Source organism: Liolophura sinensis, chromosome 7 (assembly GCF_032854445.1).
Source record: "Liolophura sinensis isolate JHLJ2023 chromosome 7, CUHK_Ljap_v2, whole genome shotgun sequence".
Lineage (NCBI taxonomy): Eukaryota > Metazoa > Mollusca > Polyplacophora > Chitonida > Chitonidae > Liolophura > Liolophura sinensis.
Window position 1 is genome coordinate 50,808,054 of NC_088301.1, and position 24,451 is coordinate 50,832,504.

General features: G+C 37.0%; 2 protein-coding genes across 4 annotated transcripts in view; one reads left to right on the top strand and one right to left on the bottom strand.

The window, feature by feature from the left end:
* The first annotated feature begins 250 nt into the window (after positions 1-250).
* LOC135471462 (protein CFAP276-like) lies at positions 251-2,993 on the top strand. Its single transcript, XM_064750709.1, has 4 exons — positions 251-429; positions 1,626-1,858; positions 2,053-2,171; positions 2,749-2,993. Exons 1-4 carry the CDS (start codon positions 346-348, stop codon positions 2,817-2,819), a joined length of 507 nt encoding a protein of 168 aa, XP_064606779.1. The 5' UTR covers positions 251-345; the 3' UTR covers positions 2,820-2,993.
* A 4,473-nt stretch (positions 2,994-7,466) lies between these two features.
* Positions 7,467-24,451, bottom strand: part of LOC135469969 (uncharacterized) — a 34,926-nt gene continuing 17,941 nt past the window's right edge. The window contains exons 32-53 of one of the 3 annotated variants that reach the window (XM_064748642.1): positions 24,083-24,205; positions 23,588-23,668; positions 23,097-23,377; positions 22,621-22,799; positions 22,155-22,306; positions 21,731-21,820; positions 21,357-21,568; positions 19,075-19,249; positions 18,582-18,732; positions 18,229-18,366; positions 17,749-17,927; positions 16,939-17,002; positions 16,260-16,359; positions 15,855-16,011; positions 15,088-15,188; positions 14,146-14,294; positions 13,404-13,574; positions 13,054-13,149; positions 11,547-11,735; positions 10,680-10,743; positions 9,706-9,887; positions 7,467-8,445 (exon numbers count right to left, since the gene is read on the bottom strand). In XM_064748642.1, coding sequence (XP_064604712.1) covers positions 8,323-8,445; positions 9,706-9,887; positions 10,680-10,743; positions 11,547-11,735; positions 13,054-13,149; positions 13,404-13,574; positions 14,146-14,294; positions 15,088-15,188; positions 15,855-16,011; positions 16,260-16,359; positions 16,939-17,002; positions 17,749-17,927; positions 18,229-18,366; positions 18,582-18,732; positions 19,075-19,249; positions 21,357-21,568; positions 21,731-21,820; positions 22,155-22,306; positions 22,621-22,799; positions 23,097-23,377; positions 23,588-23,668; positions 24,083-24,205 — 3,157 coding nt within the window. In that variant the 3' untranslated portion in view covers positions 7,467-8,322. Of the gene's footprint in view, positions 8,446-9,705; positions 9,891-10,679; positions 10,744-11,546; positions 12,241-13,053; positions 13,150-13,403; positions 13,575-14,145; positions 14,295-15,087; positions 15,189-15,854; positions 16,012-16,259; positions 16,360-16,938; positions 17,003-17,748; positions 17,928-18,228; positions 18,367-18,581; positions 18,733-19,074; positions 19,250-21,356; positions 21,569-21,730; positions 21,821-22,154; positions 22,307-22,620; positions 22,800-23,096; positions 23,378-23,587; positions 23,669-24,082; positions 24,206-24,451 lie in introns of those variants that run through there. The other 2 variants (XM_064748641.1, XM_064748644.1) reach the window with 2 other exon arrangements.

The window sequence follows — 24,451 nt, forward strand, 5'->3', positions numbered from 1 at the left end:
CTGCGACATCAACTCATGTGCGCAGAGCGCATGATCAGAACAGAGCATCGCTCGCATCTCTGTTCAACCCTGAAAGTGCCTACGTATATGAAATTGATTTAAAAGATTTAATAATGTTCACAGAAATTAAAAAATAATAACATTTTAAAAGCTTATCGAAAAATGAAAAAAAACATATAATTTCCCATGAGTCTTTTGTGACCGGAAGTATGTCGCTCCATGACGACCGGCACGCGTTGCCTGGCACAAACGGGAGTTGCAGGCACACGGAATTAGATCCGCAGGGTATTTATGACTGTATTTCGCGCAATAGGTTAGAGTACCTCTGTCTGGATAACGGTCATTATGGATATCGACACTTCAAGAAAGCCTTACGGGTTTGAACTGTATCAGAACGATAATGATTTTATGGGACAACAAAATTCAGTGGTAAGTAATACTGACTCACAAAGTTAGTTAAGTTTGGTAAACAAGTGCCTGTACTAAACTGTCCCGGGTAAATGGGAGAGAGACTTTTATTAATTGTATATATATAATGAAATTGATTTTTTTTTCCATTTTGGGGTGAATGTAATACCCAAGTAATATTGTACTCGGGTCTTTTTCTACCCAATAAATTAATCCAGTGACGCCTATTTCATCTAGATGGACTTGGTGTGCTATTTTAAAATTCTGACATTGATCAGTAACACTGATCAGTGTCACTGATGAATGAATGTCACAGTGGAGCCTAGGCTTTTGGTTTCCATGTGACAGCAGTAGAGATTTTGACATCTGTGATGCCGTCACCACTTATCCATGCTACAACTGATGTTGAAAACTTCAAGCTTGATAAACAGTGAATAAGATTTGTGGATCTTGTAACTCTGATATGTATCCATAAAATTTTTCCCGTTTCAAACAGGGTATTGTTAGTAAAAATAAATACTGTATAAGTAAGTGCCGCCTCACTGGTTGTTGTGAATATTTGTACAAGTTTGGTCCTCAGTGTTTTACACGTGCATGTGCTTGCACATAACAGCATGTATTGTTACTCTGTTAACATAAGACATCTATATCATATGGAGACACTGATAAAATCAAGCATTCTAACAATTCTTGGATTCTATGAAATCGGCCTGCCTGAAAATGTTAGAGATGAAGTTTAAGGTTAATGAACTGATTGTAGATAACCTCTAAATCTTTTCAAACATCCATTAGTTTTTTAACTTTTTCAAACAAAATTAAAATCACACTTGATGAAAGATTCATTAGTAGACACGAAAATAAAATTTCAAAATTGTTGAAAATAATCCAGAATAGAACCTTAGACCACACTCCTTCAGAAGATATTGCGAGATTTGAGACATGGCTCATTTTTCTAGTAATTTTTATGTATTAACCTTTATGCATGAGAAGTTCCATAATTTTATTTGTAAAGGAAAAAAAGACTAAAATCTCATGTTTTCCTTATGTAATATGAAACTGATTCCATTCCAATGACGAATTCTTCACTCGTCATATACATGAGTATGCACATATAGTGGTATATTTGTATAAGTGATCACTATAGCTTGATTCTCACATGTTTGTTTAAAGTCCACTTTCAATCAGTTATTGATTTTGTGTGCCATGTATCTTTCCAGAATTATCCATACAATGATCCCACACATTTAGCACAGAAAAGGGACCCATGGAACAGATTAAATGGCAAATGCACCTTGGCAAGTGCTCGAAGGGAAGTTTATCATCATGACCCTCAAGCACCTCGTGACAGTCTTGATTTTGTGTTAAAATCTCAATATGACCACCACAGTGAGTTCTGGAAGCCAAAAAATGAAACGCTTACACAACCAGAGACCAAGGGGGTAGACAATGGGTAAGTACATATATCTGAATAACTATCACTGTTTTCAGTTATCTGACTGTACTACTTGCTACTTGTTTGGAGGAGTTTGTTTTTCTTGGGTTTTTTTCAGTGCTATTTCAGTCATATCAGAGTAATGTTGTCACATTTACAGTAAGTAACTTTACATCTTTATAAATTTGTATGCTTTCTATGTGTGCTTGCAGACGCATGTTAAAAAATAGAGTGAAAGAAATTCCTGAAGCCAAACCTCCACTCAATCATCCTCTTCGAATGACAGAGCAAGAGAAACGAGAAAGCATTCACAGCATAAATAATGCCATTGGTAAGTTTCTAAAGTGCATTTTATCGGCTTTTCACTACAGATACAAAACATTAATTATATGACCCTTAAATTTTCACTTGTACAGAAAGGCAATTACATATGAATTTTTAAATATACTGTTTTCAAAGCAAGTTGTTGTTTTTAACTCAGAGTAATTTATTATTTTTGTGGGAGAAAGTATACACAAGTGGGCAAAAGTTGTATCATCATAGAAAATTGTCACATAGGATTTATAAATGTATATTGCAACTTGTGAAACATGTCTGCAATGCAATACTGAAATCTGAATATCCAAAAAAGCATTAATTTGTCAATTCTACATCCGTCTGTTTTGTTACTAAAACAACATGTCCAGTGTATCTTCATTCTGTGTGGTATAGTGACCAAGCAGACCTTCAGTGCGTACAGATTTCACTAGATAAAAAGTGTTCATTGTGTTGTTTGTTTCCAAGCATCATTTGTGAATGTATGTGTATTATTGTAACACTTTCTGGTTGTTGAAGAGATATTTGTATTGTGATTGTGCAGTGTTCATTCACTTTTCTAACATATGATAATTTTCACTTTGTGTTTTCAGAGAGCCACCACACACAGACCACTAACCGTGGCTATGCCAGAAAGCACGATGGCGGTTTTTATGCCTCATAAATCCCACTGATAACCTCATTAACAATCCTCTCTTTAACACTGCCTTATTAGAATGCCCAGATCTCTTTATTTTTTTGTGATTTTTACATACATAACACCATGCAAAATAACTGATGTTACGAGGTCTGAGTACAAGGCATTACCTCACATGTAAATTTCCAATTGTACTCAATACATATACATTTGTATACCTGCTTCTGTATTTTTGATGTCGCCATGTATTACTTCTGTACTTATGAAGTTCTTGTTGATCTTTACTTAAAACTTTTCCAGTCAGATTTCTGTAAAACACATCATCAATTCAACTAACAATTAACTGGTACCATACTTTACATGTATATGCTTTGACTGACTTACACTTGTTGCATACTAACTTGCACATTATTATTAGTTATTATAATTTGACTCCTCGTGTCAATGAAATCTTTAGTGTAAAATGCTTCTGATCAAGGTGTACAACTTATAACTTTCTCTATAGAATCACCCCACAGTGCAGGAACCAATGGTGGCTACTCCCGAAAACATGACGGTGGATTTTACAGCACGTGAACTACAGTCCTACTCAGATTCCAATTCTTAACTAAAATAATGTACAAAGCCTTTTGTATTTTTTTTTTACTATTGGAGACATCCAAGTTTTTAGTTGCAATCTAAATTCTAAATAATAAAACACCAGCAATTTTTTTTTTTTTTGTAATACTACAGTGAAAAATGAACCAAGTTTTATGTATAAAATGCCATGATAACACTGATATAGCAAATTCAGGAATTTTTTATTTGTTGAAATATTTGTTTTGTTTATATGGTAATATAAATTTACATATTTTTCAAGAGTTGCTGTATCTTGATGGAAAAGCTTTGTTTGTATTTTTCAAAAAGTGCAGGATTCTTTTTCTAATGTCAAAATATGTTTAAAAAATAATTGTTATGTCAATATATATTATACACATTGTATGCAAGAAGCTGATCAAATAGACTGTGATACTGATATATTGTATAGATTGAACAGCATTACATTGGAAACTACTACTGCAAGAGTTTCTACACCACAGTCAGTATTTGAGATTTTTTTGTTACTTTAGTTTCTGAAAATGATTCATGTGATTATGGTTGAAACATTGTGGATAAAATGTTATTTAATAGATAGAAAATAACCGTTTATGTCTTACGTGATTCCAAATAAAAGATTTGTATTTTGTAAATCAATTTGTGACATATTTTCTTTCGCCAGTTTGGTAGGACAGTCCCATTGCCACTAGTTTCAGGTTAGTTTGGACTCACCCTTGTACCACACAATGGTAGAGTTACTGTAGTGTTAGTATAAACATAGAGCGATGTAGAGCCACATAGTACAAGTGAAATATCCTTACTTGCTTACTTGAGTAGGCTCTTTTGCCTAAACTCGAAAGAGAAATTAACAAAATTGGCACTGACAAAGTCAAAATTTTGGGGATGTGAAGTAAGTGACTCCCAAGGTGTATTTTAGAACTGATGTGGATTATTTACAGAGTGTACACCAATTCTGGACTTGGTTAGAATTCAAGAATGTAGCCAAAATTGTTTTCAGTGTTATGAAGCTGGTGAAGCTATTGATATAGCTTCACCAAACAGATTGCTACAACATGGCCATGAATGAACTAGGCAGTTACTTACAGTGCATTTAGTTTTGGAAAAGTCCCAGTCTCATTGCCATGTTAACATGGCCAGATAATTTCAGAAATCATTAAATACTCACTGATACATAATAAAAAGCAGTGCAAAAACTCTGGGTTTCTCTTGTGGGACCTTTCTGGATCAGATGGTTTAAGTGCTGTCTTACCAGGACTGTCATATCCTTGGCCACTGAGGTTGGAATATTTGAAATCAGCTGTCACTAATTTGGCTGTGGCATAAAGTCTGAAGGTTCATCCTGATATCAAACAAAAGGTTGTGATTTGCTTCTGTCACTCTGGCTTCCTTCATCCATACGCCTGATTGCCTTCACATACTACATGTAAGTGAAAAACCCTTCTGTACACTGTTAAACACCAATCCATAATAACCAAAAAATAAATTAAATCTACACAAGGCAAAAACCTTATAATTAGTAATGACAGGGATACGTCACTCAGTCTGTCAGAATTGCGCAATGATGATATTAAGACTTGCCTAAAACTATGTAATGCTATCCGAAATGGACAAATTTGACAGAATCGCATGCTGTTATTATGGGTGAGAAGATAAAAATTCTTCTCTAATTCTTCTCATACTGCTATGATTTTAAAGTGGCCCATGAACTATGATGATACCATTTACCAAGCAAATTTCTACTTTACTCTATCAAGACTTTTGTTATTTTTGTTCATATCTTGGTCTGTACACCGTATAGCTTAATATTAAAGCTTCTTATCTTTGTTGATGATACGGTTTAGTTGTTTGAAAAACTGGTTGATATAGGCCATGTGTGTTGCATAAAGCTCGATACCAGTACCCTATTTCCTCAACCTTTTTCGAATATGAAAGAGCAATTTTAATTGCAATTTATACACACTTTCAGGGCTTCACAAAAAGTGTAATATTACCATTCCTTAATTCCTTCAGAATATGCTTGAACAAACATATTGCAAATATGCGAAAAGCTTGAATTACAGTACCACTTTTCCACAGTTAATGACTGAAAGAATTCTTTAAAATTCATGTACATCTCACGCTAAAGTAATAAGCTTGTATGAAAAAACACCTTGAATGCGAGAACAGACATGAAGAATAAGTACCATGTAGGCCTGCCATGCTTATGAAACAGACTGGGCCAAGAAAGGTACTTATCCTTTAACAGATAAAAAAAAAAAAAAGGATATTAACTTGGAAACTTTGAATGCGCAGGTGAAACCTAGCCATGGATGGAATTTGTAGATTCTCTCCCTTTAACTGTATTCGATAGAGGCCTTAATGTCTTCCACTAATGACCTCACTGGGCAGGGGGCTGATCTGCTGAAGCATAAACAACCAGTTTTGGCCACATGGGCCTGAGTGACCTCACTGGACAGGGTGCTGATCTGCTGAAGCATAAACAACCAGTTTTGGCCACATGGGCCTGAGTGACTTCACTGGGCAGGGTGCTGATCTGCTGAAGCATAAACAACCAGTTTTGGCCACATGAGCCTGAGTGACCTCACTGGGCAGGGTGCTAATCTGCTGAAGGATAAACAACCAGTTTTGGCCACATGAGCTTGGGTGACCTCACTGGGCAGGGGGCTGATCTGCTGAAGCATAAACAACCAGTTTTGGCCACATGAGCCTGAGTGACCTCACTGGGCAGGGTGCTGATCTGCTGAAGCATAAACAACCAGTTTTGGCCACATGAGCCTGAGTGACCTCACTGGGCAGGGGGCTGATCTGCTGAAGGATAAACAACCAGTTTTGGCCACGTGAGCCTGGGTGACCTCACTGGGCAAGGGGCTGATCTGCTGAAGCATAAACAACCAGTTTTGGCCACATGGGCCTGAGTGACTTCACTGGGCAGGGTGCTGATCTGCTGAAGCATAAACAACCAGTTTTGGCCACATGAGCCTGAGTGACCTCACTGGGCAGGGTGCTAATCTGCTGAAGGATAAACAACCAGTTTTGGCCACATGAGCTTGGGTGACCTCACTGGGCAGGGGGCTGATCTGCTGAAGCATAAACAACCAGTTTTGGCCACATGAGCCTGAGTGACCTCACTGGGCAGGGTGCTGATCTGCTGAAGCATAAACAGCCAGTTTTGGCCACATGAGCCTGGGTGACCTCACTGGGCAGGGGGCTGATCTGCTGAAGCATAAACAACCAGTTTTGGCCACATGAGCCTGGGTGACCTCACTGGGCAAGGGGCTGATTTGCTGAAGCATAAACAACCAGTTTTGGCTACATGAGCCTGAGTGACCTCACTGGACAGGGTGCTGATCTGCTGAAGCATAAACAAAGAGTTTTGGCCACATGAGCCTGAGTGACCTCACTGGGCAGGGTGCTAATCTGCTGAAGGATAAACAACCAGTTTTGGCCACATGAGCCTGGGTGACCTCACTGGGCAAGGGGCTGATCTGCTTAAGCATAAACAACCAGTTTTGGCCACATGAGCCTGAGTGACCTCACTGGGCAGGGGGCTGATCTGCTGAAGCATAAACAACCAGTTTTGGCCACATGAGCCTGGGTGACCTCTCTGGGCAGGGGACTGATCTGCTTAAGCATAAACAACCAGTTTTGGCCACATGAGCCTGGGTGACCTCACTGGGCAGGGGGCTGATCTGCTGAAGCATAAACAAACAGTTTTGGCCACATGAGCTTGGGTGACCTCACTGGGCAGGGTGCTGATCTGCTGAAGCATAAACAACCAGTTTTGGCCACATGAGCCTGGGTGACCTCACTGAGCAGGGGGCTGATCTGCTGAAGCATAAACAACCAGTTTTGGCCACATGAGCCTGGGTGACCTCACTGGGCAGGGGGCTGATCTGCTGAAGGATAAACAACCAGTTTTGGTCACATAAGCCAGGGAGGACACCAAGAACATGCAAAATGTGCACTGGGCAAATGCACTAAAGAGATGAAGAATAAAAGTACAATGAAAGAAGAAGTTTTGTTTTGAACAATGTCAATTTATATCCAAAATACTCAAGAATTGTATAACACATATTTTATCAGACAAAGCTGACAAACAAAAACAATAAGCTTATTCACAAATACAACATAACATATACAGAACAACCCAAAATAAGTATGGTACATAAAGACCAAGTGAACAGCTTTACAATAATATAATGTACACTAATAAACAGCAGTTTATTACAACAAGTGATATATGAATTTATTTTAAACTTGTAGATAAAATAATCACAGTTGCTTGAAAAAAGGTATACATGCAAGGCTCACAGAATGCATGACATTTCAACAACCTATATTCTTTGTAAGTTGTGTTGCATAGTAAGTTTGCTGCATGTATAAGCAGTAAAATATTATGAAAACATTATTTCAAAAAAATCACACACTAACATATTCCAGCACCATTTAACATGGTTACTTGATTTAAAACCTGACTGCATGCTTTAAACCTCACTTAAAGCAAGTTTAAAAAGCAAATAAAATGAAAATTAGCACTGGCTGTAGTCTAAGCAAAGTCCAGTCATAGACATAAACATAATAATCACTGATTTATAGAATTGTTCACATGTATAATGTGATTATTGTAAACTACAATTATTGTAAACTACAATTATTGTCACTGCATGTATATTTGAATTGGACACACATAATATTCCATACAGAAATAATTACAGGTGATAAACATTTCTGCCAAAATACCAATAAATAGTAATATGATTAAGTCCTAAAAAACTGTTGATTATTTAGTCTATCACATATATTCTGACCCTATACATGAGAGCCTTTAAAAATTACATTCACATTCTATGTATTATAAACTCAATAGAGTTAAAAGCTTTACATGTGAATTTACATTATCACAAATCCTGGAGTCAGCAGTCCATAGAACATATTACAGATTCTTTTCACTAATGTTTTCTAAATGAAGTTGTTGTAGTTGCACATTTATACGCTCCTCTCTTTCTAGTTCATATAGCAGTTTCTCAGCTATTCGGCTACGGAGGCGTCCAGAAACCTACAACAAAATATTAATAGACATAAAAACCTTAACTTATTTCTTTTAATCAGCACCAACAAGGGTACCAAGAAACTGAACAATGCGACGGGACAACAAGAGACAAATTCAATTTCAAACACTATCTAACTACTCTTCCCTATTTATGGTTTAACATCACTTTCAAGTTTCAATTTCAGGCGTATCACTACGGTGTCACCCTGGAACCCATGCATTATGGTATATTTACAGTGCTGCCTCACTAGAATGACATGCCAAAGATATGTACCAGACACAACGACCCATCCAGTCACATTATACTGACACATGGGTCAACCAGTGCTTGGCCTATTCCTCTTATGGTGAGTGGAAATAGATGTTGTACCAGGATTACTGATATTAAAGTCTAGTGTTTGACTTAAATCAGGATTGAACAAAGGACATACTGTACATTTTATGAGGCAGATACTCTATGTACTACATTATGTCACTACAGCTGGTTATTTGTACATTTCATAAGTGTTTTATACTTCATTTTAAAATAATAATTAAATTGTCACTTTTGTCATGTTGGTCAGAGAGTGAGTGAGTGAGTGCTTGGGGTTTAACGTCGTACTCAACAATTTTTCAGTCATATGACGACGAAGGAATCATTAGGGTGCATGCACGTGTAATGTGCCTCCTTGTTGCAGGACGGATTTCCACCGCTCTTTTATTTAGTGCTGCATCACTGAGACGACTTACCGAAGGCAAGTAAGCCGCCCCGCCCGAGCCATTATACTGATACGGGTCATCCAGTCGTTGCACTATCCCCTTCATGCTGAACGCCAAGCGAGGAAGTTACAACTTCCTCTTTTAAAGTCTTAGGTGTGACTCGACCAAGGATTGATCCTGGATCTACCTGTCCAGAAGCGGACGCTCTACCAACTGTGCTATCCGGGCCGGTGTGTTGGTCAGAGAAACCCCCACCTTACTTTATATGAATGTTCAAGATGACTGGTGATCCTCGATTTGTAGCAGTGTAGAATGAATAAAACGATGAATGAAATTCATTACCTCCATACAATGTCAAAGGAGTTTAAAAAAAAACTCATTTCTTATGCTAAATGTTATAGGCTGTACTGTCATTCTTCTGGTGGAGTTAAACTATTGTCACTATTGTCACTACTGTCCATCTGGCAAACAACAGTAGATCCCATATAAGTAGATCATAACAACTGTCTTATATTTTAAGGAATTTTTAATTCTTCAATGTTCTAAGCTATCTGAGTTTTGACTGACCGTTTTAGGGCGCTGTATCTTCTTGACCTCGAGGTTTGTATTGCTTCCCAACTCTGGTGTAACACTACGGTTCTGTGGCCAGACAACGCGGGGAGGCCACACTCCTGTTGAGGCTGTACTGGGCCGTGTTGACTTGGAGCTGGTCACCTTGGCGGATTGGGAACGAGTGGATGCAACTCGAGCTGCTGGGAATCATAGAAAACAAGTAATGTAGATCTATTTGACAACTGTTATGGCTTTTAAGTTTTTTAAATTAGAAAAAAAGATAATGAAAACTCTGCAAATATCAAAATTTTACCACACAAAGACAAGTGAGAAGCATGTAAACATTAAAAATTATGAAGCAGTTTAGTACTGAGCACCAAGTGTACTCTTGTGCCTTTACTGAAACAGATAAGCAAACAGATAAGCCAAAATGAAATAATTCAGAAAAAATAGTTTTATACACATCTGACTGCTCAAGCTAACTTGACGATATGTATAACATATATTTCATTGCATCATATTACAGCAAGAAAACATGAAAATGTACTACCAGTCATTCCATACAAAAGACATTGATTTCCTGATGTAGACCAAATGTGGTCTACTAGGCAAGAAATGTGCACATTCTAAACAATGTCAGTGTTAATGGCATGTACATGTATATGAACTTTGCAATGATAGTTCCTTTATCTTTGTTACTGAAAAGTAATAGCGCAATACTGAAGGATTCTTTCAATCTGACGTGGGCACACTCAGGGGAGATATTGGAAAGGTCAGTAGTTTGTTATGATTAACTCATCTCCAACCTGAGCAACAGCAGACATTGGGAAGAATGATATTGATATGTGGCTATCTGTGGGAATAATGGTGCACATTTGTTACACAGAACAAACAATTATACACTTCTCCAACAACAAGGGCAAGAAATTAATCTCACTAATCTGAGAATAAAGTATAATTGAATATTACTAGATATGAGGCAGACTTACAGACTGAACTGGATGGCAGGGAAACTGCAGAGTGTGATCGCTGGACAGTTTCATAATCATAGATCTAAAGGCAAGAAGACATGAAAATGTAATAAGTACAACACATTGCACAAAAAGTATTATTTCTTTTCAATTAAAGTGGATCATAATTAAATTTTGCACTTTCAAGATATATCTACGTACTAATTGTCCACATGCCCTAACCTGTCAAATGGTCTACTCATAGACTATGTTCCATCACTCTACTGTCAGCAATTTTAATGAAGAGGTTGTCAGTGTCATATCACATATTTTTGTAAAAGAAAGTGGGAAGGATAATACTCCCTTGACTGGGATACTATCTTTTTTCCCAAATGAAGCAAAAAACTCTGCTCTTCAATGCACAACAAAGGTCACGTGTAGGATGTATATGTTCTTGAATCCTGCAGACCACCTCAAATGTGTCTGTTGAGTAGGTCATCTCCCTTTGTTTAGTTGTAAAAACAACTGTCACATCGCTGAAGCGATTCACCTGTACATCAGTCTTTGATGGGTCTTTAGCAGGATAAATTTATTACACGGTTACTGAGTAACCTTCATTATGGGCAATATGAGGATTACTGACAGCATATATTTCCATATCCTATCACTGAGTAACCATGTAACTAATACTGTTGAGTTTTCGAGTTAGTTAGATTGCAGCAGAAGTGTACATGGAAGGAATGCAGCATACAATAAATCCTCTGCAGGATGAACCAGAAATAGAAACAAAGAAAAAACAATTAAGAATCAAATTTTAAGCAGTCCTATATTATGAAGTACATGTTTTAGATCAAATCAAACACGTCTGCCTCAGTTAATTTGTGTGCCCACTACTAGTATACAAACCTGAGCTTGGAGTTCATCCACTCTGTTGAATGCGTCCAATTTTAGGGAGCGTTCATGAGCCAGCTGCTTTTTGAACTGAGTCATGTCCTTCTTCACCTTACCCTGGTTCATGGTGGAAAGCTTGAATTGTTTGTCCTGCTCATTCGACATCAGCCTCAGCCTCATGTCTTTGTCACCCAATTCCTCCAGCTACACAAACAAGTTTCAAGAAAAGTATTTCATTTTTATTTTTTTGTAGAAGCTGGTACACTACAAACAGTTTAGTAAGGAATACAGGATATCCCATAACTGTGACCCAGGACATGGGATGAAGAGGGTGTGATAAATATTGTATTCCACCCTCAGTCAACAATGTTGAGAGAGCTACTTAATTGGCTCACACAAGTACATTCATAAAAATCAGCCAATCAAAAGTTACACATAGACTGGACTACCTTTTTTTACTACGTCATTTTGTTGTCTGCATGTCTAGCTCAATCACGGAAAGCCAGCACCACAAAATATCCAACATTCTCAGCTCAAAGGGTAGTTCCTCCCATCCTCGTCCGTTTACTTCAGCCGAGGCATTAACCACAAATAACACTGGTCAAAATGTTGCCTGTACTAGTTCAACTTCACTCATCCAACACATTACGTCAGAGATGGAAATCAGGTCAAGAGCACCAATCTTCAGGAGTCCGATCTCTGGTGGAGTCTTCAACATCCATATCCATAACCACAAAAAAAAGAATGAACATCCATCTGCTAAATACCATTCTTGCAACGACTCCTGATGGCTTTTCTCACGACTTCTCGGAGTCGTTCCTTGATGGACAACTTCGTAAACTGTTTGAAAACAATTGTTCGCTGCTGTATTTTTACATATATACATGATAATTTAGAAATTCAATCCAAGCTTGTGTGAGTAAAGGCCATTCTGTGTTGAACTCTTTTGTGTGTTGCATATTTGATCTTGCCTATAAATGTTGCACTTTGGTTTGAGGACGAACGACTGACGTCACATACATAAATTTGAGTATTATACTGAGACATAAGTTAGTACTTTTTTTCGATTTTCCATTCATGGGATGAACAGAATTTTTGAAACTCGAGTCAAAAATTTCATTTGTTTCTCACCAGAGGCTCATAACAAACAAAATGTTTTAACTCTCATTTAATAAATTTGAAACTACAGTGTCGTTTGTTTGAGATCCTCTATATATATATAAAAAAAAAAATTTAAAAAACAAAAAACAAACATATGCTAGTCAATTCTTTAATGAGCCCCTTCTCCCCTGTCTCCTACAACCAAACCAATAAGATGTTTACAGAATACCAAGAACTTTTTCTCAGCATTATTAAGTCATTAGATGGTAATCGATTTGATGGTCTACATAATGTCTGAAAGGGCAATATTATCCATCTGACAAAGGAACACTGCAGAATTCAATGTTCTGTACAAATGCATAGCAGAAACACTTTATCTACATGTTCGGTCACAAATCATAGCTTAAACTGTCAGGCTCACCAATTTCTCAATGTTTGCCGATTTTGCAGACTGCAACTGCCTCTGACTTCTTGCTCTCTGTAAATCTACGTGAGACTTCTCTTGCTTCACTTTCAGCTGTAAAGCAAAATTGTAACGGTGTAAATAATGCAAAACCTTGGAATTGTTGTTTTGTGTTCCATCACCCAGCCTTCCAATCTAGTCGTACACCGACAAAGAAACCTTGCATGGTATCTCCTTCATCAAGCTATTAATATATAACTGAGCATTCTAAAATGAAGACTTATTTCCATAATGTACAAAAAAGAAAAAATTTTTTTTAAAAATTGCAGTATCAAAAAGGCCTTTGCATGTAAGAATAAGAACTTTACCTCTTTTTCCAGCATTTTCTTTACTTCATTCAACTCTTTTTCTGCAGAAGTGAGAGCTTTACGAATGGCAACCTGTTGTTGTCTCAACAGGATCACCTCTTCCTCTGCTATCATTTTCATCTCAACATACTGCTTTTTAATTTTATCTGCTTCCTTCTTTAATTTACCAATCTGCAATGCATTAAAATAAGGCATCAAATCACAGTAAATCATATAAAATTTCATGTAATTTTTCACCCATTTATTGGGTCTACTTAAACAAAGAGATCGTAGCTATTATCAATTGTAGACCTATTCAGTTGAGTTTACAATTAACTAGAAAAATAAACTGCAACACCTGCACAAAGGAACTGTAAGGTGATAGTAAATTTTTGACGGTAAATGAATATACTTGTCAATAACTTTTCTTGCCTTCATTTTCAGAAGGGTTCATAACGATTCAGCAGCTATTAACAACAACATTTCAATAAATGGTCATAACATCTTTTTCAGACAATTACATTGCACATCTTGGTTACCAAGTCACACATTCCAACTATCAGTCTACCTAAGGCAAGTATTTCGACCCAACTGTAATTTTTGATTGTAAATTAAAACTATCGCAGCTTGTCCTTTCCTGCAAGAAGGTGTCCGATTTTAGGCCAAGGGTACAATCGAGATTTTAGTGAATTGCAATCAACATAGGCTTAAAATCCCTATGTGCAAAAAATGAAGGACAAGGTATATCAAGGCAAATTCTGACCGTTGTTGTAAAGTTGACTTGGCTGTGGTTCTGTCTCCAGCTATTCATTGTTTTCATCTTCAGAATGAGGACATTTAGGTGATGGTTTTCTCGCTGAACATTCCTCATATGATCAGCTTTGGCCAGGTTAGACACCAGGCTTGTATTATCTGCAAATCAAATTCACATTGGTCATGAAGTTGGCAATCAAGCCCAGAGTGAGTTTAACATCGTGCTCAATAATTTTTCAGTCAAATGGCGACAAAGAAATCCTTAGGGTGTATGTGATGTGCTTCCTTGTTGCAGGGCGGATTTCCACCGCTCTTTTATCTAGTGCTGCTTCACTGAGATGATTTACCAAAGGTAAGTAAGCCAACCCACCCCAGCCATTATACTGGTATGGGTCGACCAGTCGTTGCACTATCCCCTTCATGCTGAACGCCAAGCGACGAAATTACAACTTCCTCTTAGGTGTCATAGGTGTGACTCAACCCAGGATTGATCCCGGATCATCCGCTCCCAAAGCGGGCGCTCTACCAACTGTGCTATCCAGGCCGGCCAATTAAGCCCAGAAGATGTGATGAAACACACATTTTATTTATTTATTTATTTATTTACTTCATTGGTGTTATATGCCATACTCAAGAATATGTTACTTATATGATGGAGGCCAGCATCATGGTGAAACAAAACCGGGCTCAAACACACAACCATCCGCAAGTTGCTGACCAGAAAGGAGCCAGCATGAACTGGAACTCGCAGTGACTACATTAGTGGGAGGCTCCTTTCTGGCCTACTAACTCCCTCAGCCTTAGAGGCCCCAAACACACATTTAAAATGATGATTAAAGCACAGATTAACACATTTCTTATTCTGTGAGTGAAGTACTCATAGCTTGCTCACTGCAATAAAATCACTTACAGCCTTGGAGTCTTTAAACTTTCTCTGATTTCCCAAACTTACCTGACTTGATATCAAACTTTTGGTTGAGTTTGGTTAAGGCTTCCACAGCCTCTGATCTTGTCTCTGCTATTTTCTCCCTTGTATCATTCAAAAGATCGCCCCTAAAACAGTAAAGAATGACATAATAAATGTGAGGAAAATCCCCCTTAAAATCACACCACTTTGCTGTCATTACTGACTTGTACATTTGAGTGATTATAAATTACAGATACATGTAATACAGAAATATGCTAATTTGACTTGATACTGACACCTGTTTTATAACACATCTATTAGATATAAATTGCTGGTGGACAAATTGATATCACTGACAAATAAGGTAACAATTCATTCTCAGCACGGTCCCTGAAGAATCTTGTGTGATGACTGAACCATGTCACCTGTTTTATAACACATCTATTAGATATAAATTGCTGGTGGACAAATTGATGTCACTGACAAATAAGGTAACAATTCATTCTCAGCATGGTCCCTGAAGAATCTTGTGTGATGACTGAACCATGTCACCTGTTTTATGACACATCTATTACATATAAATTGCTGGTGGACAAATTGATGTCACTGACAAATAAGGTAACAATTCATTCTCAGCACGGTCCCTGAAGAATCTTGTGTGATGACTGAACCATGTCACCTGTTTTATAACACATCTATTAGATATAAATTGCTGGTGGACAAATTGATGTCACTGACAAATAAGGTAACAATTCATTCTCAGCACAGTCTCTGAAGAATCTTGTGTGATGACTGAACCATGTTAGATTCACCTGTATTCGTCAAACTTGGCCTTGACCTGGCACACTGTGTTGAACAGGTTTTGAACTAGCCCCTCGTACTCCTCCTTCACCCGCTCTCGAATGTCTCTCTCCTGTGTCAGACTCATGTCTCTCATCTCACTAATTTTTGCTCTCAAAGCTGTTATTTCTACATGGAGAGAGCAATGATAGGTATTGTAATTGAGACATAATGGAAAATAATTTTTTTGTAGAAAACGTTAAGGAAACAACAAAGCGGATATCATTAAATTACATTAACACAATGTAAAATACCTTTAATTCAAACAATTAGTCAGAACAATGAAAAAGTCTTACATCGTTTATAGTGTGAAAAAAAAGTCTTAATCAAATTACTATTTTTCAGAATTGATGAAATTTAGCTATGTGAAAATTTACCCATGAGAATATCATGTGCCTGATCTGCCATTTGACATTGGACCTCAACTGTGACATTATGCACTGCTGACTTCACCTGGTCTTGCAGCTGCTTCATTTCCTGTGTAGTTTAATTAATCAATCAATCAAGAATACAATCAAGAGTTGACTATGACTTATTACACAAATAGAGAACAATTTTTAATTCCAATATATAATATATATAGCAATACTGTTGGATAACCCATTAAACAACTTGGCCAGCAAGACTTCTCAGCAGATTCCATGCTTACATGTACATCTCATTAAATTATACAGTCAAATTTTAACATTCTGAAAGCCCAAACCCAAAATATGAAAATTAGCCCTTGTCACATACAGTGAAGTTGTCCTGGATATCTGTACATCAAGGGTACCAATACAAACAGAATAAGCAGATAAATATCTCTCACAACAACAGCTTGTTACATTCACACCAGAAGTCAATATGAACAGATCTCATACAAGATAGGCACAACTTATCCCTTTATTATTAACTCAGTCCTTGCAAATCAATATGTGACACAAAACTGCACAAAACTAAAGGACACTATACCTGGTGAATGTACTTTTGATGAAATCTGTGTCAAACAGGATATTGACTACCAAGAAAGGTCAGCACCATCAACAAAATGTGCCTGAATAATTATTTTTCACGTACCTGTTCTTTTTGGTACAGAAGGTTATGATTGGCCTTCAACAATGTTTCATAATACATTGTGTAACTGCAAATCAAAGCAGGAAATAAGTAATGACATGCTAATAGTTAATATGACCAACTTGTCAGTGTCGACAGGCTGTTCAATCAATAAATCATATTGAATTAAAACTTTATATCTCATAATATCAGTAAAATCAGGGCTCAAAATTAACACTGGTTCACGGCCAGAGGAATTTTGGTCAGGCCATTAGATCTAACCTGGTCACAATGGCCTAAGGTTTATCAACATTTAATTCTGTTACCAGTGACCACCACACCTCCCTTTCTAAACATCTCAATCATCTAATCATCTCAAAATATGGCTTTTACTAGATGTATATATTTAGAGAAACTTAATTGCAGAACAGTTTGATCATATTTTGCCTTATTTCACTGAAGGATGACCAAATAAAAAGTAGGACAAGCAGATCTCCAAGGGTACTGGTCCAACTGGCAGTCAACATTTTGTGGTAAAAGGATAAATATTTTGCTCACATAATACAGTAGGCAAGTTGAGCATATACCTAAACCCACATTGTGTACACCAATTTTGCATTGACAGGGCTTGAGTGTCAAATATTCTAGCTAAAAATGGAAGAAACAAGGAATGGAAGATTGTTTTCTGAGTTTACAATTAACGCATTATCAAAAACATGTCCTGTCAATTGAGAAATGTTATAATAAATGAAAGGACATTGTGAATTAAATAACACCATTTGAAGTATGTATAAAGTATGAACATTAATCAAAAGGACCAAGTTTGTATCTCACCTCTCGTAGTTCAATTTTTCCCGGGCCATAACTCTCTGAGCCAGTTCGGTTAGACAGGTATTCAGGTGAGCCTTAGAAATTGTGATGTCTTCCTCTGTCTCCAGGCAGTCAGACATAAGGGCCTGGGCAAAGTTCTCAGCAATATGAGGACGAGTTATGGTGTAGCTTTCCTTCATCACCTTGTAGCAAAAATACCAGTTAGATAATTCTTTAACAAAGTAAAACCTGGAGGAATTCTTATTTATTCAATTTGTTACTAATATGACTAAAAAGTAAATATTTGAACTATTTAGCCGTGTAATTCTGAAAATGATTGATTGGTACATGTACTGACATTTGTCAACAGGATTATTGGCTGTAATTGGAGGAATATATGCATGTTTTATGATATCTGCAATTGGTGAGGGCAAGACTAGATGTACATGTCTAAAATTTACAGGATCATCAAAATTCAAAACAAAATGAAGGCTGGAAACATACTGGTTTCTTCCACAGATCTGTTGGCAGTGCCCCTTCCTCTCTGGATCTCTCTGCCAGGGCAAGTGTCAGTTCTCGTGCCAATTTCTTACGCACCTCATTAATCATGTGACACTCAAGATTTTCTAGCAGTTTAAACACCTGAGGGATAGGCAGAGGAAAAAAAAAATCATCAGCAAAATAAAACCAACTTTAATGAGTCATCATTGTTCTGTATTTCATTATCTGTACAGGTCTTTTTTTTTATAATAAGTGAAATAAGAATGAGATTAGGTAAAGATGGAAAAATGCATTCATTCATTATACATAAGCTAAAGGCTCGTCACCAATAGGAGTTTATTGTAATTGTAACTTACTTGTCTTGACCGGATTTCAATCTCTGAAGATCCTTTTGGCATGACCAAAGGTTCTGATTCGGAGACTAGACCTTCATATAAGTCTCCTTGTCCCAAACGACGTGCCACACTTTGAATCACGGGAAACAGAATCTCCAGCTTGTACTGTTTACTGTAAAGATGAACATGACATTTGTTTAACTTTAAGGCAATGAAGAAATATTGTTATGAACACCGTTATTGCTATCCCTATCTACATGTACACAGTGGGAGGAAATATTTCTCACCTCTGGTTTTAAAAATTAATAAATGCTAAATTAAACAAATATTATTTTTACAACTGGAAGTGAAAAGAACAGTACAAAGAACAGAGAAATTGGCACCCATAAACCTTTAATGTCTTCCCAAATGGAATTGACTAGAAGAAAAAATGGTGAAGACGATGCATTATCTAACCAAAAAAATACACAACTGTGAGGCAAAGATATGTAAGCTTTGTGTCTGCAAGTATTACCAGAATTCTTTGTACAAGTGAGGAGATTCAATCCTTTCCACAATGAGTTTGCGTCTTCCCCAGTCAGCTTTTAACACCTCCTGTCTTTTCCAGAGGAGAAGGAATGACCTCAGGAGACGATACGCCTCCAGAGGTTCATGGGTTCGAGATAAGCCTTGCTTTGGTGGGGGAACAGCTGGTAAGGTAAGAACAATAAATGCTGGGTAACTTACAAGAATGTACACATCCATTATCGCAAGGGGCCCTGAATATGTTTAAATACTTTACTGAAAGGGTTACAAATGAATTTAATACAAAATCTTCAAATTTCAACTTTTAATGAAATCCTTCTTTTCTAGTGATTTATTCCCTAGAGATCTTGTTTTAATTGGTTTCTTTTTAATGAAGGTTAGATTGTTTGATACAAAAGCTTCATTCCTCTGATGTTGCTAATTGTTGTCTGAAGATGCTTACTCGGTGACAAATGTTTTATATCACTTAACAGATTAAAGATAATGTGAAACCATCTCAATAGGCTTGGCAAAGTGGCATCATACTGTATCTATCTATCATTAAGATGCTTTTGTAAAGCTCTTATAGTGGCCGCTCGTAATCAAGTTTTTATATAAATTACTTTCCAGGTAACACATTACATAACACACCAAAATGTTGAAAAAATGAATGGATAAAAGAATGATATAAAGATAAAATAATTCAATGCATGCTTCTTCTATCATCTTACATGTATATAAAGCATTAAATGTGGCTATCAACTACATATAATTGTTTTTAAACTACAAAACTAAGCATAAAACAAAATTTCTATGACTATCAATAAAATGCAAAGATCAATTTCCTGTAAGACCACAACTTAGGTAGGGAGACTCACTCTGAGTTTGCCAAACTAAAAAATGCTGTATTGAAATTTCAATGTTATCTCTTCACTACTAGTTGATTGGAGCTCTTTAAAGAATTTCTCTCTCCACCAAAAGCTACTTCTAAAATGTTTTACATGAATTACATGCACATTATAATCTGCATATCATTCAAGAAACTAACACTGAATCTATGACTATCATGAATGAAATGAAAAGCAATGTACACCAGAAAAAAATAGGATGTTTACTTATTGCAAAAGCAATTTCCTGAAGACAGAGGATGTATCCATAATTCTGCAAGAATGTAAAATGTAACAATGCAATCTGGGCCTACTACTGCCAATGGCATAACATACACTAATATGAATATAAATGCACATGCATGTGGATATCACATTATTAAGCAATGAAATCGGGTGAGCAAACTAATGGCCTGTGTCAGAAGTGACCAACGAGGTTACAGCCTTAAATCCAGCACTAGTTCTGGTTCAGCTACAACTTTAAGTAAGGAGTTTAATCAGGTGACTGCATGACAATGTGTGGTCAAGGTTGTTTTTTTTTTTCTTTCTCAGGGTTCAATTCTTTTATTGATAATCCTGATGGTGGTCAGAGAAGAGGAATATTCTTCAGTGGCAATAATACTGTGAAAAACCAATCAAATAAGTAAATGTCACAATACTGCCAAATTCTCTGCACTTATTCTGAAAGCATAAATACTGGCTAAATGTTTATGAATTAACAAACTTTACCAACTTTAGCATGAACATACATGTAAATCGGAGTTTCCATGGTCTATATGGATGTTACTGCAATGTCATCTTGTAGCCGCTATTTTGTAGCAGAAAGCGTTATTCACTACCTTTTTTGAACGCTATAAAAATCAGGAAGTATAACTATACAGAAGAACATATGATAAGCTTTCCAGCGATTCTTCAGAGATGACCATTGGCCTCCCAGAGATTCTATCTTATTCTTCAGTCGAATTTCCTTGTCCAGATTCTTTAGCAGTCCTATTAACGTAAGTCACACCATCAGTTTAAACCCCTTGTTTTAAAAAGGATGAAATTCAGATTAACAACAATGTACCTGACAACAAATAGATTGGACTCTTTTGAGTTCCTTTTATCATCTCAAAAACTGCTCATAAACCAAGGGAAACTTTCACTGACATGGCTGGAACCAGACCTACATTTAGCTGAATATGAACACACTTCACTGTCTGCACATCAAACTTAAACAAAAATTTACCTGTCACTAAGAAATGTCCAGAGTTGCATTTTACATTTATTTTTACTGTATACATCAAATTGAAAACATCTGGATGTTTGGACAAGGATGAATGGACAAGGTTAGGAAAACATAACAATTGGTTGATTTGACATTTGGGTTCACACTACTGCACAAACAATCACAGACTGTACATACCCGTCTTTTTGGTTTGATCCTGGGAAAGCCTCATGGTGGGCCGGGGCATGTCTTTGCTGAGCCGACTGACCGGCCGAGAGGAGGCTGGGGAACTCTTTTGGCTGCCTTCTCCGTCCCCGTCATGCCCCAGGGCAGAGGCATCCTGGATCCCAGCCAGCAGAACATCCTCCATCAGTAGAACAACACCCAGCAACTCCCCATTGGCCACATGTCTGGAGACAGAGATGGGGATAAGGCTATAAACAGCTGGCTAAAACCAAATTACTCCACGGTACAAAAATGATACAGAAAAATTACTGACAACTGACTGGAGATTGCACAAATGTGCTTTAACTGTTTATTAATTGTATTTTTTGTTTTTTAAAACTTCTCACCTATCAACATCCTTTAAGCCTGCCATCGCCAACTGTATGTTGTGCTCTATCTGGTGGAAGGGCCAAAACAATGTAGGAAACGGTCCATTCCTTGGGGAAAAAAGAAAAAAAATTATGCTGATACATGTATAATATAAGGGAACACTGCCCTCAAAACAAGGCTGTCAACTTGGTGTACTACTTTTACACATGTACTATTCTGTAATACATCACTGTTTCTGTGCAGTTAAGCGGTAGTTCACAAACGCTGGACAGCAGAGGAAGATCAGCTTGGAATCAACTTGTATAACTAGGAAATGCGCACTAATGCCCACTGACGTTAAAGTATGTCAAAACTCAGTAGTTTTATCTGCAAATTCACATCAATACATTATCACTCAAAAATATAGCTGCAAACTTGAAGCCAAATGATAAATACATGTACCTTCCACAGAAGGCTCTCCATGGAAACAGCAGACTTGCTTTTGCATCCCGTGCCTCTAATGGCTCCGGTATGTTAAGATAAGTACTAAACAGGCTTGGTCGCTGAACATTGCTCAGTGTGGGAAGTGCTGAGTAGATGTTGTCACTGATGGCCTAAAAATCAAAGGAAAGAAAAATGTTATCAGCATGTAAAAGATCTAAAGTACCGGAGACTTCACAGTGTATTCTTATGTCCAAGATGGACACTGAATTATCTCTATATTTATCTCCAACAGTCTTCCAATAGCCATCCTTACGGTCTGTACCAATCAAATTTTAATGTTCATAACATTCATGGAAATGCCTATGCAATCAGGTATAACTATAAAAACTGATGAGACATATTTTATACATTTCTAACTAAAATATGCAGACTACATACACAGTTATGCTTATACAAAAGTGTTAAGTTTTGCTCTGACAATTACCTTGAATGCCTGCACATTTCCAGTGTGAAGGAAAGTGTCTATCATAGAGTGTCTCACAGCTGTGTCGATCTCCAGAAACATGACATCCCGTCTGAGAGCTAAGAAATCACCCACGATCTCAGGTTCATGCATCTCAGGTAAGTTGTTAATCTGTTTCTGGATTTCCCGAAGCTCAGCACCTGGAAGTGGCAATAGTTTAGCTGTTTTAACTATTTTCTCATTAAGATTGAAACATTGCCGCCTCATAAACCTAGAACTTAAATCCATAAGCAGTGTGTTGTTCACTTACAGCTACATGTACCAGCCACATGCTAAATGTCAATCAAATACCAACAAATAAAATACATATATACATCTGAAGAAGATGGTGCAGATACATGTATATGCACAAACAAATTATCATCAGGCACAAAAATTGATGACACTCCAGCTAGATTTCTGTGAAATTTTCACACAACACCATTCATGTAACATACCTATTCCTTCATTGCCTCCCCAGTCTGCAGACACAAACTCCATTTTTTGGGAACCAAACCTTGCATGAGAGGATCCCAGGCTAGAATGCGCACAGAGATACTGGAGGATATCATGGAGTGATGAAACAATACATAAGCTATGGGTGAGAGCTCTGACACATGCATGATCATCCAGGGTTTTGAACATCACAAGGACTTCTGTATGGTGAGGGATAAACCAGAGGTTGAGGAGGTGCTTGCCGTCTGCAGACAGCAGTCGTCTAGGTCGCTTCTTCATTTGACTGTCAAGAAAGAGATTGCGGTGAAATTAAACAATCTATATGTTTAAACTTAGTGCCAAATTGGCGGAAAGGAAATAAATACCTGAAATATTTTCTTGCGACTTACAACTATCATAGAAGCGAGACATACCCTGAAATGGTTGCACTAGCCAGGGAGGACTCATGATTAGACAATAACGTAGTGTATGATGTGCGCAAAATGAATCCTACCCAGGTTCAGATTCCATTCCTTCCATGCTGTCTTCAGCCGTTTTCTTTTCATTAGCCTCTCCTACCATGAAATATGTGTCCCTAGAAGAAAGAAAAACAAGTAACAAACCTGATCTTGTTTTGTTGTCTTTTGACATTCTAGATGGTCAAAATATTGAGCCATCAGATCTAGTTTTTAAACACTGCAATATACTTTCCTTCAAAAGGCTCAACCATACCTTTCTGATACAGTAATTACAGCAATTTTTTGTATTTACTTACACATATAAAACTGTTTTTTTACATTTTACTGATGTTTTAAGTTGCACAGCAGCATTTCCCACTTACACAACAAAAGGGTTTATGTATTGAGGAAGTATTTACACATAAACATATTTCTATTTTAGATCCTTTTCTATTCTGCTCATAAAAATATTGGAGTAGGCATAATTGCATCCACAATTTTAAGGAAATATGAAATAAGGAAATATGAAATTTATGTGAATATGTATGTACCTTATGCTTGGAAATTGATCCAGTAAAGCGAGCATACTGTAATGATACATAAGAATCTGTGACCTCAAAGAATATTGAGCCATTCTCATGAAAAACTCCTCACAGTAGTTTGAGATAAGGTTTCTGTCAACAGAAAATTCAGAAATAGCAATCAGATCAGCTAATGGTAATTGAACAGACATATGCATACATATGCAGAGCGATGTCAAAATTAACAATCTGATAGATTAAAGTAAAACAGTGTAAAGTGCAACAAAATGTTAACACAGCAAAGAAACAAATATCAGGGCCTATACTTGTACTAAAAGAATTTTAGTAGTCTAAGATCATACATTTTGTGACCACACATCTGACAGGTGTTATTCTGAA